We start from the raw sequence: 21,362 nt of genomic DNA, 5'->3' as shown, positions 1-21,362 counted from the left end.
CGGCCCCAAAGTAAAAGCAGACGCAGATACACCTTTTTATTTAGGAGGGCAATAGGAAAAGCATTGTGGTTTTGTACACTGGAATATTTACATATTCTTCTGGTTTCAGATTCTCTGAGATCCCACAGAGGGTCACAGATACTTTAATATGCTTTATTCCTGGAAAATTAATTCATTTCTCAGGAATCTCTTTATCACATTGACATCACTTTCAGCAGTGCAATCCTACATCTATTCCTAGGTATGCCCTGGTGTAAACATGAACCTAGATTGGCACAGCTGATAAACAGATTAGAAACATGCTAAAATTGGTGTGACACATATCAATTTACAAAGGGGAAACCATATAAACATCTAAATTTTTTTTTCCAAGAACAGTACAACGTGTTATTTGAAATGTACACAATTCTGAAGCTTACATCAGTTGTTTAAGCTTGGAAGAATAACAAATTAGCATGGCAGATGCAGTGATTTTCAGGAAAATCACAGTGAAACACTTCTCTTGAGAGCTGGACAGTTTTTCTGGTTTACAAGCCGGACACGAGTAAGCTACAGCCCTGACTTACACACAGGAAGTTCCTGTGCAAGTAAATCAGTGACTCAAAGTGCTTCAGGGGAGAAAACGACACGATCATTCTTAAAGGGATGGCAGATGACACAAAAAGGAAACAACATTTTTCCGAATGCATAAATATTCTGAATTTATCAAAACAGAAGCAGAATTAAAAAGCATAGCGACCAATACTAGTGAAATAGGCCATCCCACTGCAGTATGGGGAACGCTCTTGCCTTGGCTTCCAGCATTACAAGTGATTGGGGTGAGTAAGAGTCCTGGGGAAACTACAGGAACTTCATCAAGCTACTGTGATCCCTGACACTATTACAACAGTTACAGTGTTGATTCTGTAGTATTAAGCAATTAATTTATGGATTTTATTTTGCAGCATAGTTAGCTCAGAATTATAGTAAAAGGTAAAAAGAAGATAATTGTCAAAGAAGCTTACGCTGTTCCCACTGCAGTGAAGTCTGAGCTTCTACAATATTATCTGAACAACATTCTCAAGTGACTTTTCACATTGCTACAAAGAGAATTCTTAATCTTTTCAGTTTTTACCTTCATCTGCCTAATGTAGAGTTGGAGGGTTCCCCAGACTGTTTCTAATTTGGCCTAATAATCTTGCATAAATTATCAGACTTGCTTTTCATCCATATTCTTAGCCAATGTACATTGGCTCAGTGACAGCATTTGCATGCACTGACACTCCTGAAATGTTTCAATAATAGAACAAAGTGTGACAGTGAGAGAGGAGGAGGGAAAGGTAGAAGAGGAAAATAAATTGACTTGAAATCTACCCAAAGGTAGGAAACTCAGTAAAAAGCACCAGTAGGGAGTTCAGAAGGAACAATTATCTACTCTTGAACACAGTTCAGAAAACTCTGAGGGAAGCTACACACTTTTCTATGGCAAAAGGAAATCACTGGTGACAGACAGAGCCTCAGAGATACCAGGGAACTTTTTGAGACTCTGGGGCAATGATGGGCTGGACCAATAAAGATGAACCTTCCTTCAGAGAGTCAGTTTTAATAAAAAGAGAGATACTCAAAACACTTTCTTAAGGAGATTTGAGGAAAAGCAAAGCAGGTAAGACATGCATATTAAAACCACAGTGATATTACATACACTGCTTAACTTTCATGCTCACTGATATTTTTCATTCATTTCACGCTCACTGATGTTTTCATTCACCCAAATGCATTTAGATCCTCAAGCAATCTTTGCTGCAAGATTTTTCCTGAAAGTTAAATATTCTTATTGGTATAACTTAAGAGCAGATGGGCCACAGCAACAGAGCCCAAACACACATGCACAATAAAATATGCTTATTTGGTGGCACGAATTGAATTTATTGTTTCTATTACAATCATCATGCTCACGCAAATACAGTTATTTATTTGTATAATTATTATTTATTTGTATATTTATTATCTTTTTTTTTTTTTTTTTTGGCAGGAGGGTGTTACAGTTCACAATTTAGAAATAACTGCAGTATTCGGGGGGAGGTGGGGGGAAGGCAAAACAAAAGAAAAAAACCCATGCTGTTCCCACTCTGGCATAAGATGCAGTGTACCGAGAGCGCATATGCTCTGCACCTTTTCTGAAGCCAGAAACGCACACACTGAGTAAGGTCCATGTGCCCATATTCCAGCTTTCATCTAACAGTCTCACTTAATTCAGAAGTCATGAAAAGGAATCTGAAGACAAACTTCTCAAGCACAAAGCCTGCTCATTACATGGATTCACATACTTTTTTTTAAAAAAAAAAAACTCTTGAGAGAGCTTAAGCATGAAAGATTTCAGATCCAAAAATGGCTCTGATGTAGAATCTACTATCATGATCAGCACACATTGCATGTACCACTTTGCACACTTTTTTAAAAGCTAAAAAGTCAACATGGGGTAGACAGAACAACCTGCATGAACTGAAGGTGAAACCAGATCCCTACCTCCTAAGCAACAGCTCCCCACACCTCTTGTCCTGGTGCCCAGTCTGGCTTATGGAGTTTTTGTATTCCCATCACCTTAGCTCTTCATTCCCAAGCTGCACCCTTGGCAAGGTTTGTGTAATGATTTAGCAATTCCATAAACTGGATCAGTCAACTGATCTGGATTAAAAATAATCTTGTACAAAACAAGTAGATGGATGGGGGAGGGAGAACTCATGTTTGGACATATGGATTGTTTTATTTACCAGTTCATTGCACTGTCCACAGGCAGTCATGCTAGCTCAAGTAGTGGAGCAGCACAAGGGACAGCATGAACGCCTTATGCAAACAGTGCCACATAGAAAACACTGAATCTGAGCTTTTTTTTTATTTTTTAAATCCACTCTTACATTATACTACATCTATTTCAACCTGACTGCAGCAGCATGCACACCGTCAGAGGCTGCCAGAAGTGAAGAAACGAGATGTTGCCATTGGATTTTGTTTTGAAGTACAAGCTCCAGCTAGTAAATTGGTACTATGAATTTAAGAGCTAGCAGTGAAGTTCTGCATACAGGTTCATCTCTGGAATTACATTCCTGATCGTTGCTCTCTACTAAAAAAATGAATGCTGGGAAACTGTTGCAGAACATTAGTTCTTCAACCACACTTTAAATGGCACTTCGGTTACCACCACTTGGGTACCAGAGGTTTGCAACACACTGAATATGAGTTGTCAAATGTTGCCTCTTAATCCTACCTTCTCCCTGCAGATGAAGCAGGTGGAAGGGACTGAAGCAGTCAGAGTGTTGTGAAGGGCAATCCAATTGCCCCAGTTATAAATAGTAACAACAGCTCAGACAACAATCCTGGTTTGAACATTAAAAGCAAATGTCTCCTAACAGACTGTGCTGTATGTTCATCACTAAAGTACAGCCAGCTGTGTCAAAGATATTTTTGAGATAACATACTTTTCACCTTTAAACAACAGTGTGAGAGATTTAATTCTCTCAAATGAGCACATGAGAATAAAACAAACATAGAAATTATACCTGTTGTACACTCTGAGCAATTCTGTCCCTCAAAATCTACATTAATACACATTTTTAAAAAGCACCTTTGTAAATACCTTCAAATTGTACGTAATACCCAATACACTAACAACAGAGGTGAAAAAGTGAGAAAATCTTCACTCCAGAATCAACATATAAGGGAGAAAAAAGGCACTACTTAATAAAAATCACAAGAAAAGAAAGGTAGAGCAATGCAAAATGCTCCCTTTGCCAGCAGTGACAGTGGGTCAGCAGCAGGCTGCACGGGAAGATGTATTACTGGAAAAACCATGGAGCTCTGGCATGCTCTGATGCCCCAGCATGAGACAAGCACTGAACTGCTTGGAGCAATGGGAAACACCAATGGCTTAACTCACCAGGGCACCATCAATTCCTCTTTCATTCCTCCTTGCCCCTCCTGCAAGTCCTGAACTCCTTTAGCCAGAGTTAAACAAGGAACTGAGGGAAGTTAATGTTCAGCACTGGCCAGGAGAGAATACACCTGCATCAACTTTCTCCTGCCAAACTCAAACCTGAGTAATGCAACACCAAGTATTTCCTTTGTCTTTGCTGTGGGGACAGGCAGAATAAACAAGATACAGGATCTGAGTGGAGTTGTGATAGACTCCAGGTCAGCACTCTGGCACCCCCAAACACTCTTTTGGGCACTGGCATGTACAAATTTCCTTACAGAGCTGTGATTACAGTAGTTACTGGGACACCAAATCTAACTCTGAGCTCTAAAACAATCTCCGCCACCATCACTCACTATTCCTGAATGCACAAGCACAAAACGAGATTTAAAGAAGGGACAGGGGGTTGTGTACTCTCCATTCCTATAACAGGAGTAGTCTCATTGTGAAGGAAAGCAGAAAATCTTTCTCACAGCAATGTCTTGGACATAGGGACTCTAACCTCAGTGGGAGCCTCAAGAAGTGTCCACTCTTTCATTAGACACAAGCCACTTTCAGAGTTCAAATTAACAAAATGAACCACATCAGTGTATTTCAAAATGAGATGTACATTATACATATATGTAGAAGATGGAAAAACCCCTACTATCAGTTACTAATTCAGCATATATATACAATTTTATATATCTTTAAAAATTAAGATATGCCACCCACTGCACCTGAAGAGACAGCAAAATATGCAGCAGACGGATCACGCTACAGTCAGGGAAGAGTTTTGAATTCCCACAGCAATACACAGTGGCAAACTAATTATCTAGCATATTTCTTCAGTGAGCTCTCATGAACCCCATAAAGCTGCCATCCTTTGGATTCCTCTGCTCTCCTTAAATAGTTAATCACAAAGGAAGCAGCCATCACCTGCGCTGACAGTCTCTAAGCACCGAGCTCTTGCCCTGACACTTCAGTACAAGCCCATGCTGGGTATGGCAGTAATTCATGAGGCACCAAGACAGCCAAACATGAATCAAGTCAGTTCTAAGCAGAGGGTTAAAAATTCTCTTTTAAAAATATTTTTTCTGAATATTTAAGTAGCAAAGCAGGAAAGTGTGGGATGGAAGGATGCTCTTGTGTGCATATTATAAGAGGCACAGCCTCCTGGAAGGGAATATGGAAACAAATGGGGAAGTATTTGGGCTGAGGGGACGACATTTTTAAATTATCCTGACCCCTACTGAAGCCCTTGCTAAAGCGCCAGTTCCACCTGAATCCCCTATTCCCCCATTTGCATTTAAGAATACATGTAAGAATGCTTTTTTTCCTAAAGTATGAGCTGCATGAACTATACCTGCAGGATAGCAAAGGCAAAGAAATTTTTGCCATGCTCTGGTATCAAGGAGACAGAAGTCTACCCTGTACACTCTAGAGAAAGTCCTTCTGGAGCTGTCCCAGCTATACACAGCTGGCCTGTGGAAGTGAAGAAATGTACAGAAGTCTATGACCTACACTATTAATGGGGAACTAAATATCAGGAAAAAAACACAGAAGAATGACTTGAGAGAAAGCCACTGAAATTTCTATGGCTGGCATAAATTTGTGTTATGCATTCCCCACTGATATGAATGCTTAAAAAATTTTGAATTTTATGTACAAAGAAACAATTCAGCATGAACATATAAAGCCAGAAGAGTTTACAGGAGAGCTGGTTTTCCTCAGAGTAGGGAGCAGGCTGTGGTATTAAAAGATAAGCAAAAAACCCAAAGACTGTTAAGAAAATGCCAATTGCTAATCAACAGAAATTTTGCACCAGATTAATCAAACAAACCAAACTAATTTTGTTTCTGAGCTGACTTAAAGAAGCTTGTGATTCATATAAGACTATTTCTTAGCATCAATTGACTAGAAAGACATGTTTACGATCATATCCTTGGTGCTTAAAATCGTCTTATGTATCTAAATCACAAACGTCAAATTCACTATTTTGGTCACAGCGCTTATACAATTGTTGTATATTGAACTTCCCCTTTCACCCTTATTCTGAAATCCTTTCAGATACTCCTTAACTTTCTTTAAATACTTGTTTACCGTGTTCTCATACCAAACACAGATTCACAAGCCTGCAGGCTGTGGACATTCCCTCTTCCTGCCTCCTCTAATTTCTGCTATTAGCTGCCAACTTACAAGAGCTTGTGGTTGGAAACTTGTCAGTAGCTGAACTGTCCCAGGCTGGCATGTCAGCCGCAAACTGTGGGCAGAGGCCTCTTTTCTCATTTGATAAATAATAGGGCATAGAAAGAACTGTACACAGGCAGCATCATTTCCACAGTAAGGCCAGACACACAGGAGACTGCAGTGTTACCACTGCAAACACAAGTTAGTGCCTTCTACAAAAAGGTCAAACCATTAGCTACAGACTTGTAGGTGACCTCAGACCTACTAAAAATAGTCTAATTCACTGAACATAGTAGTCTAATTCACTGACCTACTGATGCCATTTTACCAAAGACGTTTGTAATTTTCTTTGTATCATTCTGAAACCAGTAACCTTACTTCAGGCACTCTGAGTCATTATCAACTGTTGGGAGATTTTCAAGAGGCATAATCGCATTGTCCTGGAAAGTGAAAAGTTCGATAACTCCTTCATTTACCGTGAGCAGCAGATGCAGCCCAGCTAGCCAGCTCCTACACTGGGATGCAGTACTGAGATCATGCATCCATTTCTCTTGGTGGGGAGGCACTGTCATGATTCAGATTACAGCATGTTTTTCTGAATTTATACCAGTCAGTCTGCCTTTAAGGCATAATAATTAAAAAACCCAGAATCAAACAAAACAAAATCATAGGCATAGGCACAATAGATTAGACCAAATATCCATTTTGCCCAATACTTGATGCCTCTGTCCACTGGCCAGTATTTCAGTAAAAAGTCTAGGAAACAGGAAACATATAAAGCTACACTCTGCCATCAACATCCATTTAGGTTCCAGCCTCTTGTAACTTAAGAGATTTCCGTGTTCGTTTCTGAATCCTTACAGTCAGTAGAACCTGACTGTCAAGCTGCTTTTTTTTTTTTTTTTTTAATCTTTTCCCCACTATGGAACTCGTTCTCAGAAAAATATAACTGGAGATAGCATGAAATAGCACTTCCCTTTGTTTATTTTAAACCTGGTGCATAATATTTACATGTAATACCTCTGAATCTTGTACAGAGAGAAGCAATCACCTAAGCATCTTCTCCATACCTTTCACTGTTCCACATACTTGTGAATACCTTCTGCTTGTCCTATCTCAGACTGGAAAGTCTAAGTCTATTCAATCTTTCTGAGCACGGAAATAGGTCCATGTTTTTGTTTATTCTTTATTACCACTATATATACCTATTTCTTCTAGATCTGTTTCAAAATTAGTTGAAGAGAATTAGATGTGTTATTGAAGATAGAGGCATAAGAGGCATATTTATACAGTGTCATAACATATTCTTGTTTTTTCTGCATTTATCTCTTAATATGTCCACGGTCTTTTAACCATTGCTGGTCAATGAGTCACAAAACCATCCACAGTAATTCCAAGATCTCTTTCCAAATTTGCAAGATAAAACTAAATCCATCATTAGGTATATGCTGTCAGATCAATCTTCTCAACAAACACTACTTTACATCTATCAGAACTGAATTTGGCCTGCTATTTTGTTGCCCCGTCACTTAACGTTGTGAGATCCCTCTGACATTCCTCACAGTCAGTTTTTGGTCTTGCTACCTGGAAAAATGTGTCAGTGCTTTACTATTCACCTTCTGTTCCAGATAGTTTATGAGCACTTGGAACAGCAGAGATCCCAGCACACATTCTCCAGAGGTCTCTAGGAGTAATGTTTCGTACTGTCTAATCTTCTTATTTTTTTTCCATACAGTTTCCAATATTTACCTAGTCACTACCTAACCACTACAGGATTACACCAGTTTAATTTCCCAAAAGTCTTTGAAACACCAAGTGTTTGGGGTTTGTTTTGTTTTGTTTTTTAAAGTAATCCAGACATACTGTATTAGTTATATCACCTCTATCAAATACTCATCCAATAATTCAAACAAAATGACAGATTTACAGGGCAGAACTTTCTGCTGCAGAAGACAGCTTGACTCCTCTATATCATGACCTTTACTCCTGCAAATGAACACTAATTCTATTCTTTTTTTGTAAGTTTCTACTGAGGTGCCTAATACAGAAACCAGGCTCACTATTAGTTTCCAGTTTCCCAAATGCTCCACAGTCCCCTCTAGAAAAGCCCGACACGTTTACTGCTTTTAATTCTTCTGATTATACACAACCGTGTGTAACTCACCAACTTCACAAAGTGAGAACTTTTCCTAGCAATTAATTGTGCCAATTTGCTCCAAAACGTCAACCTTCTGTCAGCTTCCCCCAGCCTGTCCCCCAGAAAGGAAGGCTCCACGTGGAAACTGTTCTGCAGTGAATAGCAATGCAAGTAACTTTTCTGCTATGGATTTACCTTCCCTTAGCTCACATGTAATACTATGATCATCTATCAGCCCATCAGGATCTCTGGCAGGCTTTCTGCTTTTGACAGTTAGACAAAAAGCATTTTTTTTTTCTTTATGCCTTTATAAAGTTGTTCCTCAACATTTTTTTGGCCTACCTCATTATGGTTTATATTTAACTTGTCAAAGTTAATGCTCTTTCCTATTCTCCTCATTTGGATACAACTCCTGCTTCAGAAAGATGACTTATTTCTAGGAGCCTTGTTTACTTTACTGCTTACGCCAGTCCTTTTTAATTTTTGTGGCTTTCCTTCAATCTCTTCTTTCCCCTCCCTTCCTGGACCTGTATCATCAAAACTGGACACAGAATTCTGTTAGTCTTGGGTTATGGGGTTTTTGAGAGACTTGGGTTTTTATTTTTAAATCAGCGCTACACACAAGATTTCTCAACTTATGTGTGTACATATGATCTTGAAACAGCATTTCAGCTATGATATTTTGTTGAGATTACAGGAAGCTTTCTCTGTGTTTGTTTCCAAGATAGAGCTTTTCTATCTTGAAGGTGTAATCTGCATTTGTTCCTCCCAGATGTCTTATTTCATATTGGATGTATTAATACATATTTTATTGGACTGTGGCCATTTAAATCAGGCAATCCAGATTGTTCTCTAAAAGTAATCAATCCTTTATTTAGTACTCTCCAGTAAGCACATTATCTGCGCACCTAACCTAGGATTTTTTCCAGCTAGGATTATTGATGAAGGCATCGAGCATTGTTAGAACGAGAACTGATCGACTGAGCACCTCAAAAAATCCCCCCATTTATTCTTTCCTCACCAGTAACCATATTTTGAGGTTTCTCAGGGCATTGCTCTTTAATCCGTCTAGTGCTTGCTTATGCTTGGTAAAGTCTGAACTCAGATTTTTACCATTAAAGAAGTACTTACCAAGAAGAATTACATCCTTTGAAAAATATTTATTCTATCTCAACTATTTCCATCATATTTTGCCTATTTACATTTAAAATTGCACTAAAAAGTCAGGAACCTTTAGAATGGGAAAACATTTATTCATTTTATTCATGCTTGAAAACAGACAAACCAGCTTTATTTAAATAATAAAAAACCCCAACAAAAACACATTTTATGGTGAAGACCAAGCCTGAAAAACATCAGCCACGGAGATGATGTTTTCATAATGATATGAGCAACTGAAAACAAAAGCTAAAATAAAAGAAATCATGCAGCTCAAATTCTTAACAGGCAAGCTAATTTGGCTTTAAGAGTTGTAAATGTACTAAAATATAATACCTGGCTTGGTAATACTACCTTTGCATAGCTCTTTGAGCACAAGAAAAGTTTCAGAAGAGAAAGAATCTTAAGTGTAACATGGAATTCTTTGCAGAACTACTGATCAGCCATCCTTACACTAATTCTAGGTAAAATAATGAAATGTCTGACACTGAATTCAATTAAGAATTAAAGGACATCCTGGAAAAAAATATCAACCTTAGTAGGGTTTAGAGTTCGTGTTAGAGAAGCAACTGAACATAAATCCCCGGCGAGATGCTGTCTTTAGAACTATGAATATGATTTTTCAGTGTATGAACAAGACAACAACCACCTAGTTAGACTAGAGACAAGTTACTACCTCTTTGCATGGTATTGATTCAGTGCAGTTAGCTACTGGGAGAAGGTGACTGAACAGCACTCTGTAAGTAGCTACTGAGGGAGAGAATAAATAACACTTTGGATTCTAGCAGGCAAAAAACTCCTTCTTGAAGCCAAAGACTTAAATAAATTTAAAATTAAAATAAAATCATTATTTTTGCAATAATGAATTTATCCACAGGAATAATATAGCACATTATTACCAGATTCTCCCTCAATTGAAATCTTTAAGTCAAGGTAACTAGCCGGTGATCCATGATGAATTTACTGGAAGAAAACATCGTGTTGCGTGTCATGAAACAAATGAGGATAAGGGACCACTAATGGTATTTTCCTGTTTTTAATAACCGCAGTAAACAGTCTTCCTTCTTCAGTGTATATAATTTATCTCTGCAGAATCAATATGTAACAACAGCCTTGGAAAAGGCAGTCTTTATACAGTTTCAGCTGTATAAAGAAAGGAAGGCTTTATCTTCAGACATCTTACCACAGTTAAATTACCTTATATTCCTCTTCTATACTATTTACATTTAATATATACACACACAGAGATTTAAAAGCACTCAGAAAGCTCTTAAAATAAGAGAATGATAATGTATCTACTTTCAGTTCTAGTATCTTACCAGAGCTCCAAAATTCACACAGAAGATAATACTGGTAACCATTTTTTTTTACACTGGTGATGGAGAACATAGTCTCAACACTTAGTGTTTTGTTTTTAAGGCTTGTCTATAGTATCTGCCGATTACAAGGCAATGTCCGATTTTTATTTTTAAAGTTTGCAGATACCATGTCGGCCAATAAAAACAAAGAAAGAAGATACCACTGGTTTCAGGCTTGACCTAAAGGCCATGGTCACCCAACCTAGCCTCTACATGTGCAAGTCATGGAAACTCCCTCCTCAAAAGAAATAAAATATATCTTTTAGAAGAGTACCAATTGTTTTAAGAAGTCCACAACCTCTTTTGCCAAAGAGATCACTGCACTAGAGCATCTTTTCCACATGCTTTAGAAGCTTGTACAAAGGGCAAATAACCATTTGGTCAAATTTTCCATTTGATGAACCAAACTGAGATCCTTGAGCCTCAACAATATAATGTTCTTGCCAATCTATCTTCTGAACTGTCTTCCAGCAATTCTACAAACTCCATGAAATGCAGAAGCCACAGGTGCATTAGAAAAAGCCATAAGCCAAGTTTAAAGGCAAATTTTGGTTTATCTGTTACGATTACATTCCTCATTTATGAGCACTATCAAATGGTATTGCAGCTTTACATATTTTCAGAGGGAAACAAATTCTGAAGAAACTACTAACGCTTCAGCTAGCAACTTCTCAACACCGTAAGATGCAGAGTTATTAATAATGTGCCTTAAACTCTCTGGAAAACATTATTGCAAAGCCTCCAGGCACCTGAGAGATGCTTTACTCTGTTCTCCCAGGTGAAAAAAAAAAAAAAAACAAAACAAAACACCACACTTTGCTACTCCAGATAACTTAATCTGTCACTTCATGACTGAAGCTTCCTAACGATTGCATCATCTTGTAGCAGCAGGGAGCCTGATCACACATCTGTATCATGCACTGACAATATAATTTGTTTTATTATCCAACACACAGAATTCCCTACTCTTTGAGCAAGCTACTAGTCAGACTGAAATCAATTAAGGCATTGCCACTGACTACTCAAATAGCCCAGAATTTCAACATCAGTTTCTCCTTGAACCAATCAAGTGACAGAGTAATGACACTTTTCAAGACAATTTCTGCAGATCACCTGCCTTGACCGATTAGAAGTTATCAGGGGAAGAGAGGGGGAAAAAAAACCCGTAATTACTTACTTTGGGAAGATGACAGTCATGAGCGCTGATGCATAACCAGGCTTGCACACTCCCTCAGAGAAATTTGCATACTTTGATGCCAATTCTGGAGGCCTATGAAAAAATAAGTAGAGTCAGGACTCTCCTGGCTATGAACTGGCTTTTGCAACCATCCAACTTATGTTTTTCCTTATAGCTTTTCTGAAAAACAGCTGTGTGGAATAATAGTAAACACAGATGGGTATTTATTTGTTGCAATATAGCACCACAGGAGAACAACAAACAAAGGATAGGGTTAAAGATACCTGAAATACCATTAAACTGCTAGTATTGCTGAAAGATTTTTATACCTAGGAAGGTAAAGCTCGTGGAAAAAAAGTATCAAGTTATCATTTTAGAATTCAACCTTTCAAAAGGAAGAAAACAAACAGCACTTTGCTTTGGCTATTTTTCTAAAGTATGATCAAAGTTAAAATTATAGAAAAATATTATTTATAATAGTATTTAGAAGATATTTTTCCAGCATTTGAAACAAACTGCTGAGCAGTTCTGACAGGCTGTCATCAAGGGATACATGCTTTCAGTGTTTGGAACAGATGACATGGCTGCTGTTCTGTTGAGATGTGTCTTAATTCAGCTTGCCTAGTGATTTCAGGGCCAAATTTAGAATATTGGCTTTTTTAATTTAGTTTTTCTACAGAAACAAGATTAGCAACTCAAGAAAATATATTTAAATCCAGTACATACTTTTACCATAGATCCACTGAGTGACCTAGTGTCCTGGTTTTGGCTGGGATAGAGTTGATTTTCTTCCTAGTAACCGGTACAGTGCTGTGTTTTGGATTTAGGAAGAAAATAATGTTGATAGCAACAGCTAAAACATCAGTGTGTTAAGTAGTGCTTAGCCTAAGTCAAGGATTGTTCAGTTTCTCATGCTCTGCCAGGGAGCAGGTACACAAGAAGCTGGGAGGGACCATGGCCAGGGCAGCTGACCTGAACTACCCAAAGGGATATTCCATACCACAGAATATCGTGCCCAGTACAGGACCTGGGGGGGAGAGTTGGCCAGGAGAGGCGGATCGCTACTCGGGGACTGGCTGGGCATCAGTCAGGTGGTAGTGAGCAATTCCATTGTCCACCACTTGTTTTTCTTGGGTTTTATTTCTATCTTTTTTCCATTTTAATTTCAATTACTCTTATTATAGTCATTAAACTGAACTGTTTTACTTTTTTTTTCCACTGATTCTCCTCCCCATTGTACTGGGGGGGGGGAGAGGAATAAGTGAGAGGCTGTGTGGTACTGGCTGGGGTTAAACACAACACATAGCAAAAATACTTAATTTTATTAATTTCCCCATTCACCACCTGCAAAATATTTACATTCATCAATTTCACAAAAACATTACAAGGGTTAACTCACTTGTGCTTTGAAAGTAACATTTGATACCTTTATGTCAGTCACAGTATAAGAATTATTAATATTCCTTTTAAAAAATCCCCCACATTTATAGTTATATGCTCAGCATTCACTGGAAGTTGCAAGTGTTAACTACTGCAATGATGCGATAGATAATATTGTATTTGTTACACCATTTTGATAGCAGCAGGCAAGTAATGAAAGGTTTTTTCCTACAGGTCAACAGTAGGAGTCAAATGAAGATGACAGTACAGATCGGCAGAATAGATCCACAAAAACAATCCTGAAGATCCCATCATTATCACAACCACGTTTTCTTCTCCAGGCATCACCAACATGTACATCACCAGTATCTCTTAACTAGCAAATTACTGCTAAATTGTAAATGAGCATGGGTTCAGAGAGTTTCAAGTGAGCAGACCCCTGAGCTAAAGACAAGGTCCTCACGGGATTGTGAGCAGTGGTGTGAACAGAGCCCTGGCTGGCAAAATTACATATCTGAATGACAGTAACTCCATGCTAAATTGATAGTAACTATCCTTCTTGTACTGGTCTTGGGATCCCTTCCCAAGAGATCACAAGCCAGTTCCGAGTGGGTGATCAATAGACTGACAGTTAATTTTACAATTAGCTGCCAACAGTACAAAACCTCCTAAATCTATAGTTCTTACAGAATAAAATCTATTCTGCTGAATAATAATCTAAACCTTCAACAGCTAGAAGAGGGAATAAACTGGAGAACACAAAGTATTTAATTTATTAAGACCTTTGCAGATGAAAAGCACCAGAAAAGTCTCAAGAACATGGACCCAATTCTAATCCTATCACAGATTTCCTGCATATATTTTACTATCACAATTCCTCATCTACAGGATAGCAGAATAATATATTTGTCTACTTACACTGTCAATTATATACAGCAAAGTTTATATTTCTCTAAATATATTATATAGACATAGAGAGACAGATACAGGTGTAACATTGTCTAGCACAACCCAAATTCAGGAGTTCAGTTTCCATAGGTGATATTATAATACCTATCTCTAAATGAGAGAGATGAGAAAGCATCTAAGACATGAACATCTATAAGTTTGAATCCCAAAGACTTGCACTGAATGATTTGTGTTCTAACTTCAGTCAGGATCTCTTTAGAAATAGACACAGGAAGGAAAGGCCTGTTGCTGACAAAATAGGAGGTTTTAATGGTGCTAAACCATATTCCCTTATGACACAGTCCAAAGGGACAGCACAGGGTATGGGTCACAGCTTGTTGCAGCATTTTAGATATGAAGAAATGTGGGAAATCTTAATCTTTATAATACAAACTTAAATGTTGCTGGATTTTTATTGTTTAAGCAACATAGAGAAACCCCTAATAGCAAAATCTTCAAAAACAACTAGAAAGCAACTGGAATTTATCTGCAGCCACCACAGTAGTGAGTCATTGCTGGCAAACTTGTATAACTATTTCAACAGCAGGCCTTTCTCAAACGACCTCAGTGGTCACACAAAATATCTTATGCCACAAACAGGCATTTTTCTCTTTTCTGATTTAATGGCACTTTCATTATCAAATTAAAATGTCACTCAGATGCCCATCATGGTTTTTCTGCAAAAGAATAGTAGGCTGAAACCCTCATGCATTTGAGTCACACAGAATGCCAATCAGAGCTGCATACTGATGGTGGAGCTGTCAACTACAAAACCCTCAAAGATAGTTGGAGCTGCTAAAGCCTGAGGGGCCGAGCTGTTAACATTTCTTGGATGTGATGAAGTTCATGATCCAGAGTGCCAGAGGCAGAACAATTCTGGTAAGCCAATTGTAGCTGCCATCTCGCATCATTCAACATTTGCTTATCTCCTTTCTTTTAGCCACATATTGAGCCAGCAGGCTACAGAAAACTAGAAATGGGCACTCTATATTTTAAATCCATCTAAGTACACATTTTAGTTGTTCAGTTGCTCTGGACCACGCAGTACACACTGTCATTGCCAGCATGTTCATAATGATAAGCCTACATTAGGTATAACTCAAAGCAAAACATTTAGAGTAAGGCTGAATACAGCCTTGCTGTCTACCATTCTGCTACCACATGACACTAACATAATTGTAGATACATAAATCTGCTTTGTGTTTTTTTTTCCTGAAAGATTCACAGATCTCACAGAGATTGCTCTTCCATGAATCAGACTGCAAACCATCCCGTATGAAGTGTCATGCAAAGAACTACACATTTTTCAAACAAATCCAGCTTTGTAAAATCACATGTCTGTTAGTAGGTACACAATTCCATAATAAAAAAAGTGTACGGAACTTAAGTGTATGAATAAGCATCCCCTTCATATTTGATGATAATGTACTTATTACACTGCTGCATATATTGCTGCTTCTTTGATTATGTTTCTTCTTTCCAAATGGAAGAAGCAATATTACTCTAAGTACATTCTGCAAAGGCTGCCTGACAAATTAGCAAAACAGGGTGCGCAGCATTACAAAAGCTTATGTCTGATTCTCATTTTATAATCCTGAATGCTGCTTACAACAGATGGGTCAAGAACTATGCACAAAACCAAACAATATTACTTTCTTAGTGCTTTACTAGCAAATAGCTTCTATCTCACAAACTCCATTACTGTGCCTGGAATCCAAGGCTATCCAGATCACACAGAAAGCTGTTGAGGTAAGCCAGGCTATCATGACTGTTATGGCACAGAGGTGCAAATATCCTCTGTATATGCCAGGTTCAAGCACATTATTCCAGCTTCTCATTCTGGTGCTCCCAGTTACAGCGAAAGCATCAGCTGGGTTGAGGTAGTTAAAGAGCTAGTGGAGACAGCAGAATGGATATAGTTAAATGACACTGCAGACCCTTAAATTTTGCTCAGATTTTGTGCAGTAAAAACCCAGTAAGATGATAAATTTATCCAGAATAAACGAGGGAAACAATTCATAGTCAGTAACTGTAAACATCTGCTGTTTTTAAACAAGTTGCCTGCATGAGGGTGAAGTTAAAGGGAAGTAACTGGTTTATTCCACTGAAGAAAATGCACTCTTGCTTTTTTTCCCGACTTTTCTCCTATGGGACTAGTACACATCCTTAATTCTTAAGATTTTCCGTGCTTCTCTACATTGTTATGTGGACATCAATCTTAATAAAATTTCACAATTTGGATAAGTTAAAAATCCAACTGCTTTCAGAGGATTTAGAAAATGTAACAAGATTTTTCCTTCTGCTTGCATTTGGCAAATGTGTGTCTTCTTTTAATCTCAAATATGAAAATATCACCATGGTTAATTCCTTCGTCATGTCTTGATCAGGGACAGCATGTCATCCTCATAGGACTGGAATCTAAATCCATTTTAAAAAAAATTAGTAATACAAACTCAATGTTTGGACTACTAAAAAAAATGTCTGCAACTAAGCTCATGTAATTGAATATTACAAAATACACTTTAAGAGACAGATTTTGCTGCTTTGCCTTCAACATGGAATTTAAATTGTGGATTGTAAAAACTGAAAAATTTAATCTGCTTGAGATCATCTTATTTGAGAACTGATTTCTCTCGATGTTACTCCTGCACACAAAATGTATGTACTTATACATTTCTGAAATAAGGAAAAGGAGGTTTTTGGCAACATGCTCTCTAGGTTGACCTTTCACCCTGGGGTTTCTTTCTCTTTGGTCCAAAATAACTTGAGTCTTATACCTGCACAGCAGCTCTACAAAGTGTATGTCATGATACCTGAAGAATGAATAGGAGACGTGATGAGAATATGAAATGAAATGCATGTAGAACATAGAGGTTACTATGAAGTAAGAATTAAATAATATTAGCAAGTGATTTGGCAGATTACTAAATCAAAGCAGTTAATACTGAGACCACATATCTCCACTACATGAAATTCAGGGCATTTTATTTTTGATAGGACTCCAGTGAGATCCCCTGTGCCAGATGCATCCATCATGTACATACATGGCTCAACGTTGACCAAAAGGCCGAGTTTTAGTTTGGACTCTTATGTCCCCAATTAAATATTGTTGCATTTCATAGACTCCTGGAATAAAGTATTCCGTTTAGTTTTCCCCAGATAAGCCCAGGGCTACATTTCAATCAGCATACAGTAAGAAACCGTTATGGAATTTGCTTCAAAATTGCAGGACAGCTCCAAACAAGACATTAATGAAGACACAACCAAGGTGTACATTTGTTTATATTTTAATTAATATCAAAGGGTCACAGATCTGTATTTGCTTTATACATCACTTATAGCCTAATAAATAGACAGCTTCCAGTTCTCAATATGTTTTTTCATAGTATCTCAAAAGCTTTATATATAAGCAGCAAATTCTCTTTGAAGAGGGAAAACCCTGAAACAAAACCATAAACCAGCCCTCCCTTCCCAACTGTCAAGGACTTCTATTAAAGAAACAGATGAGAAAGTAAGTGCGCCATCAATTCTCCCCTTCATTATAGACTGTCAGCCTCACAGCAAATACTACCAGTTCATTTAAAAGCACGAGAGGACGCCTTTAGCAGGTCTGGTGATGCAGATCTTTTACTCTCCTTCAGTTACTGCTATTCAGTCAGAGGGAGAGAAGTCATTAACAACAGAGCTCATTAACAACAACAGCAGCCTTCACCTGTACAGTAGGGTATTCCCATACACCAGTAACAGCAAGCAACTGAAAAGATGTATTTGCACATCTGACTTTATAAGTACAGTCATGATCATCATATCATTTTGACAGCCAGAATCTCCTTGAGTGCATGACACTATGGAAAAAATATGAGCTGATGAACCCTCCTCTTGATACGCAGCTGGAGCTCCACGTTTAACAGGATCACAGAGCTCTGCCAGAAGTTTCCAAACTTTGGTTCAAAGAATTACATGGCCTGATCATGTGATACTTGCTATTTTTCTAGTTCCAGCTGAGGAAAAACTAAACAAACAAAAGAAAGGAATGAGGAGATAGAAAGAAGAGGAAAAGCAGAATGCTTACACTGAAGGAGACAGGAAATGCATCTATCACACTATAGCCAGCTAAAGAGATGTAAATATTTTCAAATGTTACTTCGGTATGTAAGCAAATTCCTCAAGGAGGTTGTATGACTGAATATGAGGAAAGATGGCCCAAATCCCTCTTTCTAAAAAGATATGATGCATGCTAAAAAAAAGTCCTGTTGTGCTTCTCCACCAAGAATTGTGACTTCTCATGAAATTGATTTCTTAATAGTGAAGATAATCAACACATACTGTTATTTATTTATTTGGACTACACAAGAACACCAGCTGAAGAAGATTAGGTTACATGAAACTGGCCCAGGAAGAGAAAGTTTTAAAGACATCCCATCAAAACCCATGACACACCTCCATAGCCCTGAATGAAGGCACACCACACAGTCAGTGCTACCCCCTGGGAAACGCACACTAGGCAGAGGGGCACCGACAGCTGAAGACCACTAACACTGGCAATGTGTCAACCAAAGCAGTTGTGAGTTTATCATTAAACTGATGCAGAGTTGCCTCTGTTGGAAATCCCAAAAGCATGTATGTGACCGCCAACCATCAATTCTTCTGCGTTGGCAAAAACCCTGGGTGAAATGTTGTCTTTTCAAACACACTGAAGAGGTTTCCATCCACAAAAAAGGCACAAGGATCCTACTTCCTTATTAAATTCCATTCCTTGTCTTTGACATACTAAGAATTAGATCACTAGGCAGAAGAAGGATTTTCAGATTAGTCTCAGCAGTAATCAATACATAAACATGTATAAGAAATACAGCTGTGAGTTCTCTCTCAGAACGGACTTTATGATTGTACCATCTCTTATAATTCACAGAATCCAACAACCCTGCCCAGAGCTTCTCAATTAATAACCTTTTATCAACTCCTAAAAAAGTATTGGGATCCTTGTGGACAAAAGAATCAGAAGTTTTCAAACTAGAAAGTTTTTGTTTGCTTTAAATAAGTAAATAAATATACTAAATGCTGAATGTATAAAACCAGATTCAAAGGATGCAGATTAAAAAATCCAAGAAAAGTCCATGGCATGTTTTGTATGTGACTGACCTCATGCTGCATACTCCTCCAAGAATTGAGTAATATCCCTGATCTGATCTTCTTTGGTTTTCATAAACTTTCCCCTTTTTTAAAAATTTCTGTTTCTGTTACCTTTAAGACTAGTAGCACAGGGAAAAGGCAGAATTGTGTTCAAGTAGACACAGATAAGGAGTAAAGAAAATATTCCATTTGAGGCTTTGTTTGTTTGTGTTTTTAAAGAAACATGGAAAGGAGAAAACAACTAACTGACTGAAATACCAATTGTTAGACTAAACAAAAAGCATTAAATACAGAAATTTTATTTTCACAGAAAGCAGCTGTTTACCAAAGAAAAAAAAATTATGACCGATCCATGAGTTTTCTATTATTTATTAATCTTTGGACAAATAAGCTTGTAATTTAATTATGAAGTAACTTGTTAATAATCAATGTAATATACAATGTAATTGTATATCTTTGGACTTTTATCTATTCTACTTTCCATAGATCCAAAGTTACTAGTTTCCATCCTCAGTAATAAGTATCAACATTCTGATTTTACAGGTAAGAGACAAGGATGACATAATGGAGGATAGTCACTTTTTTGGAGATGGGATGTGTTAGGACTCACTTAGTAATCAATAAAAACTCTCTCAGCAGTCAATTGGGATTCCTACTTGAACTTCTCTCTGAAAGAACTGTCTAAAGAATGTCTAAATAAATTCTATTTCCCCAAAGTCAGAAATTATAGTGGTCCCTAATATTAGAACATATAATTCTCAGAACTTGCAAAACTTAAATGCTGTGATTCTCTATTTAAATACCTCTCAAAACTCACTGTTAGCACAATGGCCATAAAAAGTGAGCCAATTAAAAGTCTGACAGGAAATAAACCACTCACCTATCACATTCATTTTTGGCCAAATGAAGGAATGCAAGAAGATAAATTGAAATGTCATAATTTTGTTGCTGTAACCCTTAAGTCTTCATCACCAACCCTCATCTGTTACATCTACAAACAGGCAATGCTTTCTTTGGATCGGGAACAGTGCTCTTCTATTTGCAGTGTAATGAATCCAGCAGTGTAGGTCCAGAAGAGAGAAACAAGTGCTGAAGAGATGAGAATAAATAATTCAACCCAATTAGAATCCAGGATTTCCCTGTTCAGACTAGTAGGAATTGGTACATCTGAAAACAGAGATACTCCCCTAAAGCCTACAGCTGTGGGGAAAAAAGATCAACTAAGAATTCCTGAAGCATCATAGCAGAAATTACAGTTTTACATCTGTAGATACTACTGTTTAGTAGCCAATGTCAAAATCCAGTGCTTAGCAGTTTTAAAAGCCAAATGAGAAAAATCAGTTACACTAAGATTTTAATCACTAAATCTTCCTTCTGAAAAACATAGTTCATTTCATTGCAGAACACAGCCAGGCTATGGAGCACTTCATTTTAGAGAAACTCATGGCATTTAGCTATGTGTGTGAGCACACTGGCACAGCAGAATGCAATGAAAATCAACAGTGTTTTATTTTCACTGTTTCCTATATCATTGGAACACCAAATAAAATTATCCTAAAGACAGTAAAACACTGACAGGAAGCACTTCTTTTATATAATATGCAGTTAATCAATAGATTTCCTTATGTTGGTATGTTATAGAAGCCAGATGTATAGATGGCATCAAAAGCTATTAAGAGGTCTAACAGCAACCCCAACTCGGGGGTTCCTCTTCTCAGCAGCTGGAGTGACACTGAAGCAAGGATCACTTCTCACCAGTGCATTTTTCTCCTTCCCTAAACAATTCTAGGGAACACTTTGAGACAAGACATTGGGGCAGGTGAATCTTTGGTCTGGCCAATTTTATTTTCCCAACTCTTTCTCTTGCAGTAGCAGATCTATTGCACAGGCAAGTGACAGAGACCAAACCTTAAGGGAATAAATCCCACTTGGGAAAATCTCTTTCAGCTACCT

At 37.7% G+C, this 21,362-nt stretch overlaps 1 protein-coding gene across 9 annotated transcripts in view; it reads right to left on the bottom strand.

The window, feature by feature from the left end:
• The window catches only part of ST3GAL3 (ST3 beta-galactoside alpha-2,3-sialyltransferase 3), a 194,920-nt gene that overhangs the window by 106,221 nt on the left and 67,337 nt on the right, over positions 1 to 21,362 (bottom strand). For 6 of the 9 annotated variants that reach the window (XM_033000538.2, XM_033000535.2, XM_033000537.2 and 3 more), the window contains one exon: positions 11,949 to 12,041. The exons of the other annotated variants lie outside the window; for them this stretch is intronic. In XM_033000538.2, coding sequence (XP_032856429.1) covers positions 11,949 to 12,041 — 93 coding nt within the window. The remainder of the gene's footprint in view (positions 1 to 11,948; positions 12,042 to 21,362) is intronic. 9 annotated transcript variants of the gene reach the window in all.

Source organism: Tyto alba, unplaced genomic scaffold (genome assembly GCF_018691265.1).
Source record: "Tyto alba isolate M040663 unplaced genomic scaffold, T.alba_DEE_v4.0 Super-Scaffold_1000006, whole genome shotgun sequence".
Classification (NCBI taxonomy): domain Eukaryota; kingdom Metazoa; phylum Chordata; class Aves; order Strigiformes; family Tytonidae; genus Tyto; species Tyto alba.
The sequence above is the reverse complement of the archived record's forward strand: the minus strand, read 5'-3'. Positions and strand labels throughout refer to the sequence as shown.